This window comes from Seriola dumerili, unplaced genomic scaffold (genome assembly GCF_002260705.1).
Source record: "Seriola dumerili isolate Sdu_G_001 unplaced genomic scaffold, Sdu_1.0 BDQW01000025.1, whole genome shotgun sequence".
In the NCBI taxonomy this organism is placed as follows: domain Eukaryota; kingdom Metazoa; phylum Chordata; class Actinopteri; order Carangiformes; family Carangidae; genus Seriola; species Seriola dumerili.
The window spans coordinates 9,716,335-9,734,676 of record NW_019174280.1 but is presented as its reverse complement, the minus strand read 5'-3'; the positions used below and the strand labels follow the sequence as shown (position 1 = coordinate 9,734,676).

General features: G+C 40.6%; 1 protein-coding gene across 2 annotated transcripts in view; it reads right to left on the bottom strand.

The window, feature by feature from the left end:
• The window catches only part of itpkb (inositol-trisphosphate 3-kinase B), a 26,060-nt gene extending 7,951 nt beyond the window's left edge, over positions 1-18,109 (bottom strand). The window contains exons 1-5 of one of the 2 annotated variants that reach the window (XM_022737810.1): positions 17,646-18,109; positions 12,897-13,095; positions 12,341-12,506; positions 11,628-11,912; positions 9,980-10,966 (exon numbers count right to left, since the gene is read on the bottom strand). In XM_022737810.1, the coding sequence (XP_022593531.1) occupies positions 9,980-10,966; positions 11,628-11,912; positions 12,341-12,506; positions 12,897-12,943 (1,485 nt within the window). In that variant the 5' untranslated portion in view covers positions 12,944-13,095; positions 17,646-18,109. The remainder of the gene's footprint in view (positions 1-9,979; positions 10,967-11,627; positions 11,913-12,340; positions 12,507-12,896; positions 13,096-17,645) is intronic. The other variant, XM_022737812.1, reaches the window with a different exon arrangement.
• Between the last annotated feature and the right edge of the window lie 233 nt (positions 18,110-18,342).

Here is an 18,342-nt window from a genome sequence, read left to right as displayed (position 1 = left end):
CAAACACACAAACACACACACACACACACACACACACACACACACACACACACACACACACACACACACACACACACACACACACACACACACACACACACTCTCATCTCCCTTTCTCTCGCTCTGTTTGAGGAAGTGAAGAGTCACATGAGGGGTTTTTCTTTGCCCCAGTGAAGAAAAGAGTAAAAAAACCCACACATGTACAGGTCACATGGTGGAAACTCACTCCAAGGTGGGTCAGCTGAAGTGGGTCTTCCGAGAGTTGCAAGGCTTGACCCTCAGATATCATTAGGCTTACTAGGATTTGCCTTGCCTTGCTGTGCTTAAGCTTATATAACATAATGCTTTCTTTGCAATTTCAGGAAACAAAAGTAAGATGACGGTGGCCTGGAGGCAAAAGGCAACATCTAGAAGCAGTTTCATGGGATCCTCCATGTGTCAATGTGAAGATATGACTAGGAACATATCCAACCTAGCCAACATATCTCAAACACCACTGTCTCGTGGTTAAAGGAAGTGCATTACTGATTAAGCTTTGCAGACCACCAGAAAGACAAATAAGTTAAACCCAGTGGTATTCCCCTTCTCATTTTTTCCACCATCTTTAGTCAGTTAGCAAGAGAGCAAGAGTATCAGGCTGCAGCTTGGTAAGTAGCCAGTGTCTGTGCTTTCTCTGTCAACTCAGACTGTCATCCATCTACCACGTTGCCCACTTATAGCTGGTGTGTGTGTGTGTGTGTGTGTGTGTGTGTGTGTGTGTGTGTGTGTGTGTGGTGTGTGAGCTGTGGAGGGCAAGAGAGAGAAAGTAAGGGAAAGTCTGGACTACATCAAGTGTGAGAATTAACAGACGTCTCAGTGTGTAGATTTAGGAGCTAGAGACATTAAAATGCAATCAGAGGAGGACAGTAGAGGACAAGAGGAGGGAGGATCAGTTTGTGTGTAACTTAAAAAAATAAAAATAAAGGCTTCAACTACCACAATGATGTTACCAGCATTATTATAGATCAATAAAATCTAACTCCAAGAGTAGAGCTGTCAAACATTACTAAACAAGGACTAAATCGTGGTATAAAAGCATTCTGTGACAGCAGATGCAAGCCCTGGTTGAAACAGAAGTAACACTAGCAGTGTAGGTGACGGTACCTGACGGCGGCTGGTGCGGAGGTGGATGATGGTAATGATAAAGATGGCTCCGACTGACACAACAACACTCCACACTGAATACAGCCATGACGACCACATCATGACCGATGGGGTTTTCAGTCAACCGGGGTCAGTTTACAAACCAACAAGACTGATTATCTGTGCAGCTCTTCTGCAACACACCCAAACTCTGTCCCTCTCTGCTTTAAAAACCAGCACCTCAGGCTCACTTGCTCCTCTTTCTATGTCCCACACGATTTCCATGTGTGTATGCAGGGATAAGCAATTGTGGATCATTTGATTGGCAAAACAGAAGACAAACATTATCTGAGCATGCAAATCTCTGCACAGGTCACAACATTTGAAAAACACAGATGGAGCTAAGTGTGTGTGAGTGGGTGTATAAGTGTGAACGCACTCAAAGTACTGGGAAAATGTAGGGGCTTCATGGAAAAAGCAAAGAAAATATATACATTTATAAGTGTTTTCCCTACATATACTGTATATGTTTGACTATGTATGAATGATTGAGTGCAAAGCTTTATGAGAGTTTCTGTATGAGCATGTGAGAAACAGCCATGTCTAGCCATGCACATAAATCAGTTTGGACATTCTCTCTATGTGGTTTTAAATGAATACACTGATGACAGTGTTTTACTTAAAAATGAAAGAGATTCTTTCAAATAATAACTTCACAGCTGGCAGAAGCATCAACTGCCTTCTGAGAGCCTGTGAAAACAAATTTGCATGAATGTGTCTAAATGCGTGACATGTGGATAAAAGGATTTGTGCAAACATTGAGATGATTATTGGAGAAAGTATTTGCAGTTGTAGGAACATGTCAAGAATGTGTGGTCACATAGAGGGTCTGAGATGAAGCCATTCAAATCAGGAAACTGTGAGTGAAAATCAACAGTCATTTTGACAATGTCTTTAGAGCTGTATCCAACTTTCCAATGAGATGTTTAGTAATGAGTATCCAATCAAAAAAGTTTTAATATGCACTTAAATCAAACTGTTCATCACAATCTATTGTCATTTTTAAGGATAATACAGCTATTTTTAAAAGTTTATCTAAACTAGGGATACAACTAACAATTGTTGGTATTGATTAATTAATTCACATGTTTATGTTTGCAATAAATTCATTAATTTTTTATACAGGATGCCTAAAAACTGAGAAAAAATGCCCATCACAATTTCTACAACCTAAACATATTCCGATTGTTAGAGATTCATTTTCTGTCAATCAATTGGGGAAAAAAAGATCTATTAATCAGCTTCTTGTTTCAGCAGTAATCTAGATTGTCCTCCCTTACATCAGTCCTAGTTTTCACTTCAATCAGTTTAGTAGGAAGTATTCTTACCTTTACAGAAGTCATTTGCTGCTGTTCATTACTGTACACTATGAAAAACTGTTTCAAAACTAAAAGATGATGCATCCCAACCTACATATAGCCTTCATTTGGTGTATTTATTGTCTCTGTTTTATCGGTTTTTCCATATCAATGCCTGCATTATTTTTTACGCTATCCAGACTGTCAATCATCAGACACCCACAGGAAGAAATGGATGTCTCTACCAGGAAATAATTCCTCAAAACATGTGGTTCAAGATTCATCTCCTTAGCTTCATGGGGTTCAAGTGCTAAATGGTCGCATGTCTCTAGTATTCCATTTTGTATTTTAAGTTAGTATTTTAAAAATTATGGAAAATTATCATTTTTAAGTTAGCAAGGCTGGACATGAAGCTAAGACTGATATACAATTCAAGGAGGTGTTTGATATGGCAAAGTCCAAGTTTTCTCTCCTAGATCTTCCATCAAAGCCTCTCATCTTTTTCTGGCTCATTGCTCTCCAGCGGTCTCGCTCTGTCTCTCCTATCTCTATCCCCAGACCAGCTGGATGTCAAGAGGAGAGCAGGAAAAACAGTAAAGTTTCCATTGAGAGAGAATGAGTGAGAGAGAGAGAGAGAGAGAGAGAGAGAGAGAGAGAGAGAGAGAGAGAGAGAGAGAGAGAGAGAGAGAGAAGAGAGAGAGAGAGAGGAAATGGTAAGCGAAGGAACTTCTTGCAGACAGGAAGTGGGGGGGGTTGCCGCTTGCCTCAGCGACAGTATTTTCCACATCCGCCGCTGACTACAAACAAAAGAAAGAAAAAAAAGGCCTTGCCCTCTGTAAACAACAGAAAGAGCACGGAGGGAAAAAGAAGCACTGAGGCAAAGAGTTTTTATTGGCTCCTTGATTATCATCTCGAGAAATGCGCATCATGTTTTTCTCCACACGTGTCATGCAACATGCATTTATATGAAATAAGTTACTGGTCATGTTGTGCAATTATCGTACGCAATATTGAAAAGGGTGATGCCACAAACAATATGCATGTATGAAAATTTGGAGACTTTTGGTGACCACAAGAACTCAGGTTACACAGGGCAACCAGATATTACTCATTTGCATGCAGGGAGGGGTAAAGTGAGGCTGAGCGTGGTGAGAATGGTGAAAAAAAAAGAAAAAGAACTTGGGCAAAGGGTAACTCTGGGTTACAAATGTGTAATGTGAAAAGGCAGGGGAAACACTGATGCATGCTGATGTTTTCAACGAAGAGGCACTGAGGAAACAACAAGCCTGATATCGCTCACCACAAGGTCCCCTTGCAGATACAAATACTGCAACTGTCTGAGTCTGCAAAGTTTAGGCTGAGAGACACACGCATGCACACCGTAATCAAACTCACGAACGCACACACCGAGACAAAATTGAACTGCAAGGAGCGTGATGCAGGCTAAACACCATGCTTGGAGTGTGCATGATAAATCTCTTAGCAACCAAGGTTGGCCAGTGGAAAACTAGCTTTGCAAAGTTGACGGCTGTACAAAGGCGTGAAAAAGCGACACTTCAAAGAAAAAAGGGTTAGATGTTTCTGATGTGGCTGTTCAGTTATGTTGTAACTAAATACTCTAGTCTGATAAGAAAGAGTTGTTTCCAAATTCAGGTCACTATGGAACATTAAAGAGCATCTGCTGATCTAACCTCGACTCTGAAACACCCTGAACTGAACATGAGAAACAGAGGCAGCTTTGGGGGTTTCATAACTTTCTCACTAACCAACAGAATAATCTATAAAACATGTTCAAGTTAATATGAAACTGTCAAATCTGATTTACAAACAGAGAGCAGAAATTAACCAAGACTTCTTATCAATTCTGTTAAAAAGCTGTTGCATTCAGAAGTGCAACCTCTGGACCTCCAGGCTGAGGCTTACTCTACATCCCATTTTGCATTCATACATCACATAAAGGTTTCCCCTGTATGTTTCTGACAGCTCTGAAACCAAGTGAAACCACATTTCACTTCTGCACTGGATACAATACTAAAGATATACTTTCAGCCAAAATGTCAGCTTCAGTAACGTCAGGCTGCCCTCACTGCTCCGAGGCCGGGGGCAACTCGAACACACGCATACACGCACTCTCACTGACAACCGCACACAGAAACGCCAAATAAAGAATTGACCGGTGTTTCCCCTCTCACAGTAAACCAAGTATGCACTCTGTCTCTCTCTCTCTCTCACACACACACACACACGAACACGCACGTGCACACACACGCGTGCACATACACATACACACGCATGCACATACACACACACACACACACACACACACACACACACACACACACACACACAGAAACAAGAGCTACACACACACCCATAAACTCAGAGATTTTCTGTCACACACACATACAGCTGTGAGAGGGAAACTCGGTTTGACGTCACAGGGTTGCTAGGCAACTAGCCGCCGTGGTAGTGAAGATTTTCCACTGCAGTACAAACAGTGTGTGTGTGTGTGTGTGTGTGTGTGTGTATGTGTGTGTGTGTGTGTGTGTGTGTGTGTGTGTGTGGTAATATTTTGTGCCGGCCCACTTGGGTTACAGTTATGAGTTTTCGTCAAGTGCAGTCCACCACAAGAACTCTTTTTTTGGTGTTGGAGATGAGGATAGATTCAGGGTTAGATTAGCGGATGATGAACCTGGGATGGTGAAGATTAATGTTTGTGTCATCACAATTCAAAGGATCATAAAAAGGGAGCCAATGTGCCATAAGTTGTGTTTGTGAGAAGAAAAGTTTCTCTGTGTGTGTACAGTATTGATAGTTGTTGTGCAGATTGCAACTAGCGAAAATTGTACTGTGTTGTGTACAGAGGGTGTGTCAGTATATGCATATATGCATGCATGTGTGTGTGTGTGTGTGTGTGTGTGTGTGTGTGTGTGTGTGTGTGTGTGTTTTACAGTTGAGTAGTATGGGTGTAGTCTTCATTCCAAAAGACACCGCTGTTTATATAATGGACCTGTTTATTTAATTAATCCATCCTTTCAAGAAGCGGCTGACTACTGAAATGTGTCCAACAACGTAATGCACCTCAAGCTTTACTTACTGTCAAGAGTGTGAATGAGTAACAACACACCTTCTGCATCATTTATAGAGAAACATTCATAAGTCCTGCCCCACTTCCGTTGCACTGTAGATTCTGCTCCACTAGCTTTAGTGTCCTTCGTCAGTTTGCCTAAAAGCTAAACATGATGCTGGATTTTTCTACACATCAGCTAGGTTTAAACACAGCTGCAGCTACCACTAAGCTTTGACAGCAAATTTATATAAAACATATTTTTATCATTATTTCAGGGCTGCATCTAACAATTAATCTACTAATAATTTAGAAAATAAATGTCAAAGAAAGTGAAAAATAGCCAATAATAAGTACTCAGAGCCCACAGTGACATCTTTAAATTGTAGTTTCTGACAGTCCAAAACACTCAAGACATTCAATTTATTGTGACATGAAACAGAGGACAGTACATATCCTCATATTTGAGAAGCTGGAACCAGGAAATTTGTGCATTTATGCTTGACAAACAAGTTCAAAGATGAATCGACTACCAAAATTAGTTGGCACCTAGGTCACAATTGATTCACTGACTAAGTGTTAAGCAAAAGAAATGAGGTGATTCAAATTTATTAGAAGGTACACTTGTATGTATGGTAAAGTCAAGTATGACGGGGTTGAATATGTGTCCAATTGTACAGACATTTCCCATAATTCTTATTGTTTATTAGTGTTTTTTTTCCAATTCATTTACACACATAGACTTTCATTTCTATGCCATTCAGAATGATGTTTTGATACAGTTTTGTTTTATCAATTAATAGTTAAATTTTTTTTAAACATTTGAACATTTATAGCTTTAAACCCTGCCATTGCCAGCCTCTGATTATTAATACAATATATTACAATGGTTAATTGCTAAAAGTTTTGCATTTCCACAAATCTCTATGAGTTTTTTATCCGTAGCTGTTTGGTTTCAGCCTACTCTGAAAGCAAACTGGTTTAAGGAAACTTAAAGATAAATTGTACAGAAAAGCACACTATCAGTATCACCTCGCAGAAGACACAACTCTACACTATTGGCAGATTCTTTTTTTTCTATTCCACAGAAGTCAACTGAAATTTCAGAAAAAAATAGAAAACGCAGATGGCAATCTATTGCAGGTGCCCTTTTACTGCCAATTTACTAGAACTAGGGAAACACTGGCAGCACATATGTGCCTTCTAACCTTGGAGAGATGCCCAACAGTCAAAAGATCAGCCAAATAGTGGCTATATATGGCTTTGTTCAGATTCCAGCCTCTGCCAGCTCAGGATGTACACTCTTAAAAGAATTAGTTGATATAATCCAAAAGCTAATAGGCATAACAAAGCAGACGTGTTTGACTGCATTTATGCAAGAAACAAAAACACCATGCTTACTTGGGTAAATAATACAGAGAAGCATTAATTCATTAAAATGACTGTGAATGGTGAATTCAGTCATCAGGATATGGAACAAATGCATCCAAAATGAGCTCTTAAATACAAAAATGTAACAAAATGTAAACCTATGAATATCAACTCTGCTACTGGCAGAATACATATGTGCTGCCACTGGTTTCTGCAGAAACCATTGGTCTTATACTGTATCTTTTTTATTTTTCACAAGCATGAAAGAACCTTTCCTTTACCGGTACATTTCTCTTCTGTCTTTCTCTGTAACATTGATGTGTATGTACAGTATATACTAGTACCACAGCTACACTTATACATCTGTGTATTTCCCAGCACATGTTTATATGTCTCATAAAAATATACAAGTGTTGGGTCTAATTGTTATATATCAAATAAAGTCAAGTCACTCCTTCATCAAATAGCCATGAGAAGAAGCAATGTGTCTCCATTAATGTCAAATTAAGAAAACATGGTTAATATACAGAACATATTGAACAACTTCTCCTCTTGTGCTCTTTCTTTCTTTGCCTCTGTGTCTCTCTCTCTCTCTCTCTCTCTGCCAGTCTCACTCTCCAAACTCACTGTTTTTCTCTCTGTCTTCCTTTCTCTTCTGTCTCCCCTCTCCTCTCTCCTACATACCTCCCACACGAGGAAGCATGCTTTATGTGTTTCTGCATGTTTGCCTCTTGCACACATATACCAGGTTTCCTTAGGCTACAGATCAGGAACTGTGACAAACTACAGACAAGAACATGAATAACCCTCATGTTTGACATCTCTGCACAATGATGCTGGAAACCCAGACTTTTACTAGTAACTATAAACCCTGTCCTTCAGGCATCTGCAGCTTCCATCAGGAGCTTCTGTCTCTTTCTTTTCCTGGATCAAGAAAAAAAACAATGCCCGGAAATATGCAAAGAGCAATACAAACACTATGCAAATTCACCAGCCAAAGTCACTTAAACAAATAGTTTGATCCGAGTCACCTAGGAGAGCTGGGACTTGGGTCTAGGGATTGGCCATTCGATTAAATATGCAAGAAAACCGCATCCATCACTTTGCACAAAGTGGAGAATCCCTGGATAAGCTGGCTAGCTATAAATCCTATAAAATGTGGTCACAACAACAATATTTTGGTTTTCTCTGCTGCTGCTGCTGCTGCTGCTGCTTCTCATAAAAAAAGAAAATTGGAAAATTTGATAGTTATAATAAAAAAAGCCATGTCTTAGAAAAGATGTAGAAATACTGGATTCAATATTGATTTTTGGGTTAATTAAATGAGTATTTAAATGCTTGTAAGGTCAGTTGTAGTACACTCACAGGTTGAAACCACTCAGTCTTAAAGCTCATTTAAGATTTATGATAGCTCAACCGATACAGATACTGATTACTTCACAGTGTGAAGTAAACATGAGCACTTCATTCCTAAAGCCAGAAACCCAGGAAGAGAAGGCTTCTATAGCTAGAAGTCCTAAAAAAGGGACACTTGTGGAACTGGCACAATGTTTAAGAAAAACTTGTAAAATCAGTTATACAATCCTGCATTAAATCATGTTTCAAAGCAGTAGTGAGATGGCCTCGTGAACTTATGCTGGCTGCAAATAAAAACACATCCACCCACCCACCTACACACACACGTACCCAAACAGGCCTCAGCCTCCTCTTTGAACTGCATCCAAATGCAGGCAAAGCCTAAGTGTGTGTGACTGGCAAATTCTCTTGCTTTCCCTTTTTCTATCACCCCCGCTCTCTCTCACACACACCCTCACATTACCCACACACTGAAAAACACACCTACACACACACAGGTCGGGCCACAAAGCTAGCTTTGTTACTGTGAATGTCAACCATTACACAGGGAGACAGCTCAGGCCAATTTGACACAGGAGCACCCAGTAACATGCACAGGCACACTGAAACACACACACACACACACACACACACACACACACACACACACACACACACTGAATGACACATTTTGAGGCACACTTGGCAACAGAGACCCGCAATAAGACAAACTCCCTTCCAGACCTTCAGATTAGTTGAAAATCCCCACTTCTGCACTAACTAGGTTTTGGGTTTAGATATGACCTTTGTAAAACTCCTCAGATTATTTAAAGGTTCCTACCATTAAGGTTACAGTACTTTTTACTTTTCCCCACTTGTGAATACTTCTGTGCTCCAATACAGCTTAACTTGCTGAAACAATTCAATTCTACAATGTAGCAGCTGGACACTATCTAATGAAATAAATTGATACAATGAATAGGAGACAAGATTGAGAGTCTCCAGCCAACTCTGTGAGCCTGTACTCAGAGCTTTGCTACATGTCAACATCCCTAATGCGAACATGCTTATGTTTACCAGGTATACAATTATAGTCTAGCATGATGGCATGCTTAACATTTGATCATTAGTGCTAAAGACAAAGGGCAGCTGAGGTCGATGAGAATGCCATTAGTATTTTAATCATAAATGGAAGGTTTCACCTGATGATAGATGAAAAGTAGGAGGATCGCCACGATTCAATCTGAGAGGAACATGAGTATCTGTATCAAATCTCATGGCAGCCCACCCATTCAACTGTTACCGAGACACTTCACTCAAAACCACGAATGACAACCTCCACCATAAGTCTCTCCCAAATTTTGTGCCAATATCTCTGTAGTAGTAATTGGTATAAAAAATGTCATGGAAATCCATCTAATAGTTGTTGAGATATTTCAGTCGGGGCCAAAGTGGTGGACCAACTGACAGACCAACCAAAAGACCTTCCTGGAGCCTTGTTGCTAGTGTGGCTAAAAACATTTTGGTATGTATCCCTTGACTTTTACAGGTAATCCATCCGTTTCTCTGACTCTTCCCATGCCGATAATATATAGCAATCTGAGCGAATGTAGTTTCCAAAGTCTCCAAACCCGTTTAAAACTACAAAAGGTCTACTGAATCACAAGCGGTTACTGTGATATAAATTCAGACACACACACTAGCAGTCACACGTGGCTCTACTTACTGCTTTCTGTTGAGAACTGAGAAGCGCAGGGTTGAGAAGCTGCTCCCCTTTCTCCGTGTCACTGGAAATATCCTCTTCAGACTCTTCCCAAGATGAGGAGAAACCAGCCGAGGAGGTGGAGGAGGACGACAGCTTCCTGAGGGAGCGTGTGGACGGATTTGGCCCAGGGACAGGGCTAGAACTAGGGCTAGGGGTGTAGCATAGTCCCTGGTCTGAGCTGGGGCCTTCTGAAGTTTGAGGCTGGCTTTCCAATCCGTGGTCAGTTATTATGACTGCAGGGATGGAGGGAGGGATGGAGGGAGAGTGGTTGGATGTGTGATCGGTGATGTCCAGCAAACAAGGGGAGCTCTCGCTGTTTTGTGCCCAACAAAAAGCAGGGGCTTCTGGGTTAACCTCCAACCTGTTTGCCTCTGTATGGAGCAGCATCTCAGGACACAACTGGTCCTCTTTCTCATCTCTCATTTCTCTCTCTGTCCGTTCCTCCAGCATTTCTTTGTTTTCTACCTCCACTCTGTCTTTTTCTCCCTCCTTTACTCTCAGTCTTTCTCCCTCTTTTTTCTCTCTGTCTGTTGTTGCATCTGGGTTTAATGCCTCAAGGGAACCCTGAACAACTAACAGCCCATCTAAACAGGGGGTCTGCATTGTTGTTTCCGAATGGCGGCCATTTTGACCAATCAGTGTCTTATTCTCTGTGTTCATTTTAGTAGCACTGCTATCCCTCTCGCCTTCGTTCGTTGCTCCTCCTCTCCTCTCTCCTGCCGTTATTTCTTCCCCCATTTCTCTCCCGTTTTGGACAACAGAGAGAACTTGACTCTCTTGTGGGTGGGTCATTGGGCATTTAAGAGCTGTGTTTCCTTGGCTGGGATGGGAGGGTGTTTGGCTAGTTGATCGTCTTGGAGATCGAGGGCTGCGCTGGAGCTCACTGTTAAGCACCTGGGCACGAATCCCGGAAATGTGGGCCTCAAAAATGCCCACTTTTCCCCTGACCTGAAAGACACATAGAGAATTAACGTAGAGACACACAGCTACAGTTTCTAGCGTTTCCCCTCGTTTGGCAATAAACAAAAAAAATCAACTGTTGGCAAGCTACAAATTCAGTGTGACTGTCGAGCAGTTTCAAACTAAGTACTAATATAGGTTGGCCTTCAGCTGTATACATAAAAGAAAAACATTACAAATATGAAGCCAATATTAAACCAATAAATGTTATATGACATTAATGAAGATCACACTATATTCCAATGCAAAAAAAAATTTAATCCAAAATACCCTTCTCTAGCATTCATACCAGATAAAAACAGTAAAGCAGTAACAGACACAGCTGAATTTGAGCTTCAGTCCAAACTGTGGCTTGTCTTCATTTCCTTATGTTTACTTCAGCTTTCAAAGCTTGAGTAACAGTTGAATTCTGGGATCATCACCTGTAGCTGGGTGAGAGTCACTGGCATTTTCCTGACTTACCCACCAAATCAAAGTAAAGTAGTAAATCCTTTGGACTTTTCACACATTGCTTTATATTGCTTAATGATTGCATTTCTAGATAAAAACAGAGCAGTAGGTGTAGAAAGTAAAAAAGAGACACAAAAGGCACAGTAGAGGAGAGAAATACAGTTGCGTAGACAAAGAAGGGAGGCACATGTAAAATCACCTCAACGTTCTGCAGCTCTCTGTGAATTTGCAGCAGCTGTGCCTGGCGTCTCCTCTCCTCTCTCCTCTCTCCCCCTCCCGTCTCTCCTCCCCTCTCCTCCTGACCGTCTCCTTCCCCTCTCTCTTCACCGCCGGGTGAGCTCAGGCGTCGGACTCGCTGGCCCACATTGACTCCTAGAAGCTCCGGGCTTCGCGGGGAGGGGGAACGGGCACGAGGGGTGGGGCTGGTGCAGAGCGAGGATGAAGGGGGGAAGACAAAGGTTCGACCAAGGGATCGGGGGCTCGTCTAGGAGCAGATAAACACAAAAATGATTCATTCATATCAGCTGACATTAAAATACAGCTCGAGAAATGATCTTCAGCTGTTTGGCAAAATACTGCAAATACTGCCAGTACAAGCAAAAGCAGTTTTTTTATATTTATTCCATTATTTTTCCAGTTTTTCTGTATTTTTTAAAGCAAGATGATGTAGCTCTTACTGGACAGTGGAAATGACTGTATCATATATCTCACAATATAAAAATATCTCTCATAAGTTTGCCAATATTAATTAACATTTACACAACTTTACATTTCATCAGAACCCAGTCAATCACTTTAGCATGACAAACCTGATAGATTTAAGTATGTCTCTGTTTTTCTGGTGTTTTAGCATGGATGATGAACTTTTGGGAAACAACTGGAAAACACTTAAAGGGTGGATATGGAAACTACCTTAGGACTGGTTGGGCTGTAAAGACCTCCACCCAACGCTCCCCCACCCAGTAATTGGCAGTAGGTGCTTCGATCTGGAACCGGCAGCACAGGTCGGGCGACTGGGCTGGTTCTAGCTCGGGAGGTGGTACTAGAGGAGCCTGACTGAGTGTGAAACTGATTACTGCTGAGAGGAGAGGAGAGGAGAGGAGAGGAGAGGAGAGGAGAGGAGAGGAGAGAAAAAAAAATTAATTAATTAATACCGAATAATAAAACCACAGGACTGGAAAGTATTTACATGGAAAATCTGTAATCTGATTATCACAAACCAATCACTACAGTTCATTATGTGAAGCTCCAAAAGATTAGATTACAAATAAAAAGTACAAAAGAAATTGCTATTATCATTACATATATATAAATAACATAGTTGTGTTAATTGCTCTGTAATTATTTAAAAATACAGTCCAGTCTAACAGCTTCTCAGCTGTAACAAAAAAATATGGACCAAATATATTTAAAGCATTCCCACTACCAAAACTCTCCAGGAAAACGGTGCAGTCTTAAAACAACCGACCTGTTCATGACTCCGAGGCTGTTCAGGTTCAGGGCAGAGGCTGCCATCCCCGCGGCCAGGCCAGGGGCTTTGAGTGCTGGGTACACATCTGACAATCTCCCCTGAAGCTGCAGGGAGGTCCGGAGAACAGCTTTCAGTGTTTCCTCTGCATTCAGTCAGTACCAGTAGCTCCACACTGCAAAAAAATCTGCGCCCACCCCTGAAAAATGAAAGAGGCCAGGAAAGTTCATTATGCAGTATCTTGTCTGTCTGACTATTTAAAAACTGGTAAGACAAATGAGCTGTAAAGTAAATCAAGTGAGAATTAAAATGACGACAACATTCTTTAAGATGAAAATGTCATACATTTTTCAGAAATGACACTGGAAGTCCAATTTTCCATTCTTGAAAAAGTCATTCCTAATTGCGTAATGGACAAAGAAGATTATTCATGCTGTCCTGCTGTTAACCCAAAATAAAAGATATCATTGTTCATACTGGGAACCAAACTAAAGAAATGAAAACTAACAGAGAGAGAGACAGATAGATATATGAGGAGGGGGACAGAGGGATGACTATATTGAAGAAAATCAAAATGAGCAAGGTAATGTTTCACTCACTAGAAATAGCTTGCCTTCTCTTCTATCAATGTTCCATAAAAGCAGAGATTTTTACAATCCTCATTTGAATCAAACAGCTGTTTTATTACAGAGCTCAGTGTTTGGCCCTCTCAGTGGTAATCTTCTTCCTTCCTATCCAGCTACATTACTGGTCAATCTACACCAGACTGTCTCTGAAACCACTTTGAGTTTTACATATTCAGCTGTATGAACCTTTGCCTGCTCTTGTTTTGACGTTGTGCCTAACAAGTCTTTGTTCTAAAAGGAGCAACACCGAAGTCCAGCCTGACCAAACTCTCACAGTCTTTTGCTCTGCTCAGTCGCGTTTGTTTGAAATTAGCTTCAGTCTAAAAATAAAATAACTTCAAGGTGACATTCTTTCAGGGCGAAAATGAATGAGGGAGGCGCATGGAAAAGGGCAGGAAGATGGAGATATAGAGAAACATTCAGAGAATGAGAAAGGGCAGGGGGGAGAGGGAAAATGAGGTGAGGAGGTAGAGAGAGAGGCAAACACGGATAAAAAGTGGCAGCAGAATTAAGCACAGGAGGAGACGGAAAGCTAGAGAGAGAGAGAGATCGAGAAAAGGCTACAGTTCAGCTGTGGAATCTCCTCGTCCTGAAGTCATGCAGATAAAGACGTGATGAGTCGTTGAATGAGCACTGCAGCAAAACACAACATGCTCCCTGTAGCACGTTTTTGATCTTATACTGTAGATTTATCAGGTTTGTTTCAAGAAATTGCAAGTCATTATTGCAGTGGTTTCAAGAACTATCATGTACTGGACTTTCTATTTCAGCTGTGCGACAGTGCAGGAGGCTTGTATTCTTATCAGAAACAGACATTCAGGAACTAAAACCAGTCATTTTGGCCCCTGAATCAAGACGCTACTCTAGAATTTTCTATTATGAATGATAAGGATGCACTCAGGCTCTAGTATTAATACAGCTGAATACAACTGTTCATCTTCATTTTAGTGGTTTAGGTGTTTATGTTCAAACTCTGTATGTTAATGAACACAAGCAACAGGTTGTAGTAACATGTCCTGCTCTCAAATAAGCTAAGCAAATAACGGGAGTTAACAACTGGTGTTTGATGCACAGTGGTCAACTGCGCATCAGTTGCAAGAAACATCGAATTTTCCGATTATGGTTTTTCAGATTGAGTTTCAACTTGGCCTGACTCAGACTACAAAAGATGACAAAATTCCTCTTAAGCATTAAAATACCAACTGCAGTCATGTCCTGCACTTTGTATTTCATGCAGACAGATTATCCAGTATGTGTTTGTCCAAACAGAGTCAGAAACACATTGTATATTTTTTTTGCACACAGTTATCACTTCTGTCGTGCAGAGCAGTGAGCAAAAATAAACTGAAGCTCAAACTTTTTTGAAACAAGAGCTTTTGAAATTCTTTTCAGTCCAGACCTCGGGCTTGCTCAAACATACTGGTACCCTCGTCATGTGGTGAGCTGCCAGAAACTGCCCTGGGATGTGTTTTGATTCCAGATAAGTTAAGAAATTAGGCTATGAACTACGAGGTAAACATGGGATTTCCTTGTTGAGGAGTGACACAGTTAGAGAGAGGCAGGAAACAATCTGAATGGCTTGTCTCTCGAGTGGCTTACCAACCACCAGTGCTGCTTTTTTCACTTGGTATAATCATATTCTCTCTGCTTATTAGACCCTAACATCCAAAAAGATTCAATGAAAACAATATGAAGGCCCACAGAAGAAGGTGAGCGACATTTGAGAGAGAGAAAGAGGGAGGAAAGGAGAGAGTACAGGACAGGACTGAGAGAGCTGGGTGAAAGAATGAAGAGCGAGGACGGAAAGAGAGGTGTTTACAGGCTATTTTGGTTCTGTTGTCTATTCTGAATCTTTCATGCAGAAGTAGTGGATCTACTTTCTGTGAAATGGCTCAGTTGTTTTACTGAAGCAGCACTGGGCACCCAGGCGCATTTTTCACACTGCATGTTGCACATGGTTAGCTACATCCCAAAGACTTTTTTCTCTTTGTACTGATGGACTTTGCACTTGCCAAAAGGTCAGATTTGTCCACGGGGATCATTAAAGTTTCACTGAATATAATATTAAAAGCTATTAAACGGAAGAATTCCTCAAAGCTGCGTAACACTGGACTACCTGAACTGATAGCCATGGTCTATCTAGCAATTAAAGGTACTTCACTGGGCCTTAATAGTAGGACCACCTACAACAGAGGACACCCATTGCACCACACAGACTTAAAAAAAAAAAAAAGGTACAGTATGCTTCTTGGAAGAAAACATTCAGCAAAAGAGAAAAGCATTAGAACAGCTACAAAATGTATTTAGTCTCCTCAGTCCAACTCTGGTACCCACGTATCTTCACCTCCCTTAAAGGTATTTTCCAGATAAAAGATAAATGTCTCAGCAGAAAATATGCTGAACAATCCATGAAGACTATGTTGACATTCTGACTACATTGAATATATCATATTTGTACCAATTAACAAAATCCATGGAGCAGGACAGGGAAGCAAACCATCACCCTGACCATGACCACTGTGCTGATGTGCCATAATCATAATGGGAAAACATAATGCTGCCTTTGGCGCACCAAAAATGGTAACTGCAATAAAAAAGGAACTAAACTCAAACAAATACTGGCTGGCATAACTGCACATGTAAACTACCTCACAGTGTTGTCTGTGTTTCTGCGCAGCCTAATGTCAGATTGAGTGGGACTGCGTAAGTATTCAAACTGTCCTATTGCCCACACAAGTGGGCAATAAACCTACATACAGTTTGCTGAAAAAAAAAAAAAAAAACTGACAAAAAAGTTTACAAGGTGTAGACAATGATTGTTGAATATTGAAGGCGGTATGACAACATATTACAGCGAGATGGTCAACATTTGTATGTAATATTTATCCATATTGCCCACTCCAAGCAGATGGGATACTCAAAGCCAAGAACCAATCTTAAAGCTCAGTGGTTCCCAGAAGGTAAAAAAGGCCACACAAAGGCCTTTAGGGGACACAAAGTCCAACCAAATATGAAATATCTAGAGCTGCACCAATAGGTCAATTAATCAATTAGTTGATCAATCTGCAATTATTATGATTGTTCACTTAAGTCATTTTTAAGCAAAAAATACCAAACCCTTGACTATTCCTTCTTCTCCTATACAAAGATGTGCTGTTTTCTCTGAGTCTGGGACTGTCGGTCGGACAAAACAAGCTGACTTTTTGATTATTTTATGGTATTTTATTGACCAAACAATGAATCGATTAATGGAGAAAAGTAATCAGTGGATTATTCCATAATGACAGTAATCGTTAGTGGCAAACCTCGAAGTAACATATAATCTAATGCAGTCTAATTATCTTTTGCTAACATGATGCAAGTTTTCAGTTCATATAGCCGGTCCCAAAGTGGTTCTGGTTGCAAGTTGATAAAATAATTTGTTAAGTCCCAAGTCTCTTGTCAAATCTTCTATCACCTCCTCTTCCTTTTTATGAGTTAACAGTGACGTGCAAAATATGTGTAGCTGAAAGGCAAATTTGTAGAAAATCTGGAAAAACCTGAGCTTCAGTTATTTGAGAGTCAATATTTGAGTTTCAGTTCTTCAGCATAAATAACTATTGTTACATACAGTTGTTGAAAGCAAAACCTAAATAGATTAGATAAGGTATTCAAAATAATTTGGTGTTGATAAGAGGATTCATTTCTGGATTCAGATCCCATAAAATGCTGTCCAACTCTACTCTTATCTAAGGTACTTTGCGGCTGAAAATGAGTATACAGCATTTTATAGTACTGTATATCATTGCAGAGCAGCTGTAATCTATAACTGAGTGCATCTGTAATAATAGAGAATATATTAAGGGAGGAATTCATAAGACTCGAGAGAACCAAATTCTTTTGAGATAAAAAAAAAAAACATTGTTTAATTAAAAATAAGGATTAACTTGTTTAAACTCCTTAAATAGCTTGGTTTCCTCATTTCCACACTTACTAAGAGGATGACTGGGCCTATAATCCTGACAACTTTCACTGTTTGCACTAGAGTTGTGTTATTTAAGTGTTATAGAATTTGAATTTGAATAGAACAACAATAACCTGCTCAGATAGTCCTGACATGACAGCAGGCCCTGAGTTATCTTACCTCAGCGCCGTCCCGTCCCCTCCACGGCTTCTCCGGGACACTATTAGTGGTCTCAGTAATATTACAGCCAGACACCAACAGCATTAACCCGAGGATACTTCTCTGTCTGACACTCGAAACGCTCACAAAACACACAGAGTTACGGCTCCTTGTGCATCGAAATAACTTCTCGACTCCTCTTGTGTGTTTTTGTTTTCTTCCATAAACGAACTTGTTCGACGCTGCCGCCGGTTCGTTTTAGCTTCTTCACATTCTCACCAAAATCCTCCTCCTCCACAGAAGAAGATTTTCAAAATGTCTTTCTCTTCCACGAGCAGGTTCTTCTTTCTCTTTTTGATTATTTCAGGAAAACTTCAAAGCATTTCGGACCGACCAAAGAAATCCTGTCACTGTTTGCTCTCAGGATAAATAGTTTTAGGGGAGGTTTCTGTTGTCATGCGTGTTGCTCGACACTTCTCTGCTCGTAGTAAAGCGCTGTTTGTCTGTGTGTTTGAAGCCGGAAGCAACAAGACAGTCTCTCTCTCTCTCTCTCTCTCTCTCTCTCTCTCTCTTTCTCTCTCTCTCTCTCTCTCTCTCTCGGTTCACTGGAAGGATAAAAAACTGAAAAGCTGCGCGCGCTAGGTCACTTGCTTGTACATGCACGTGCAGTGCGGGGAAACCCTCAGATAGAAATAAAAATAAAGTGCAATTAAAAGGA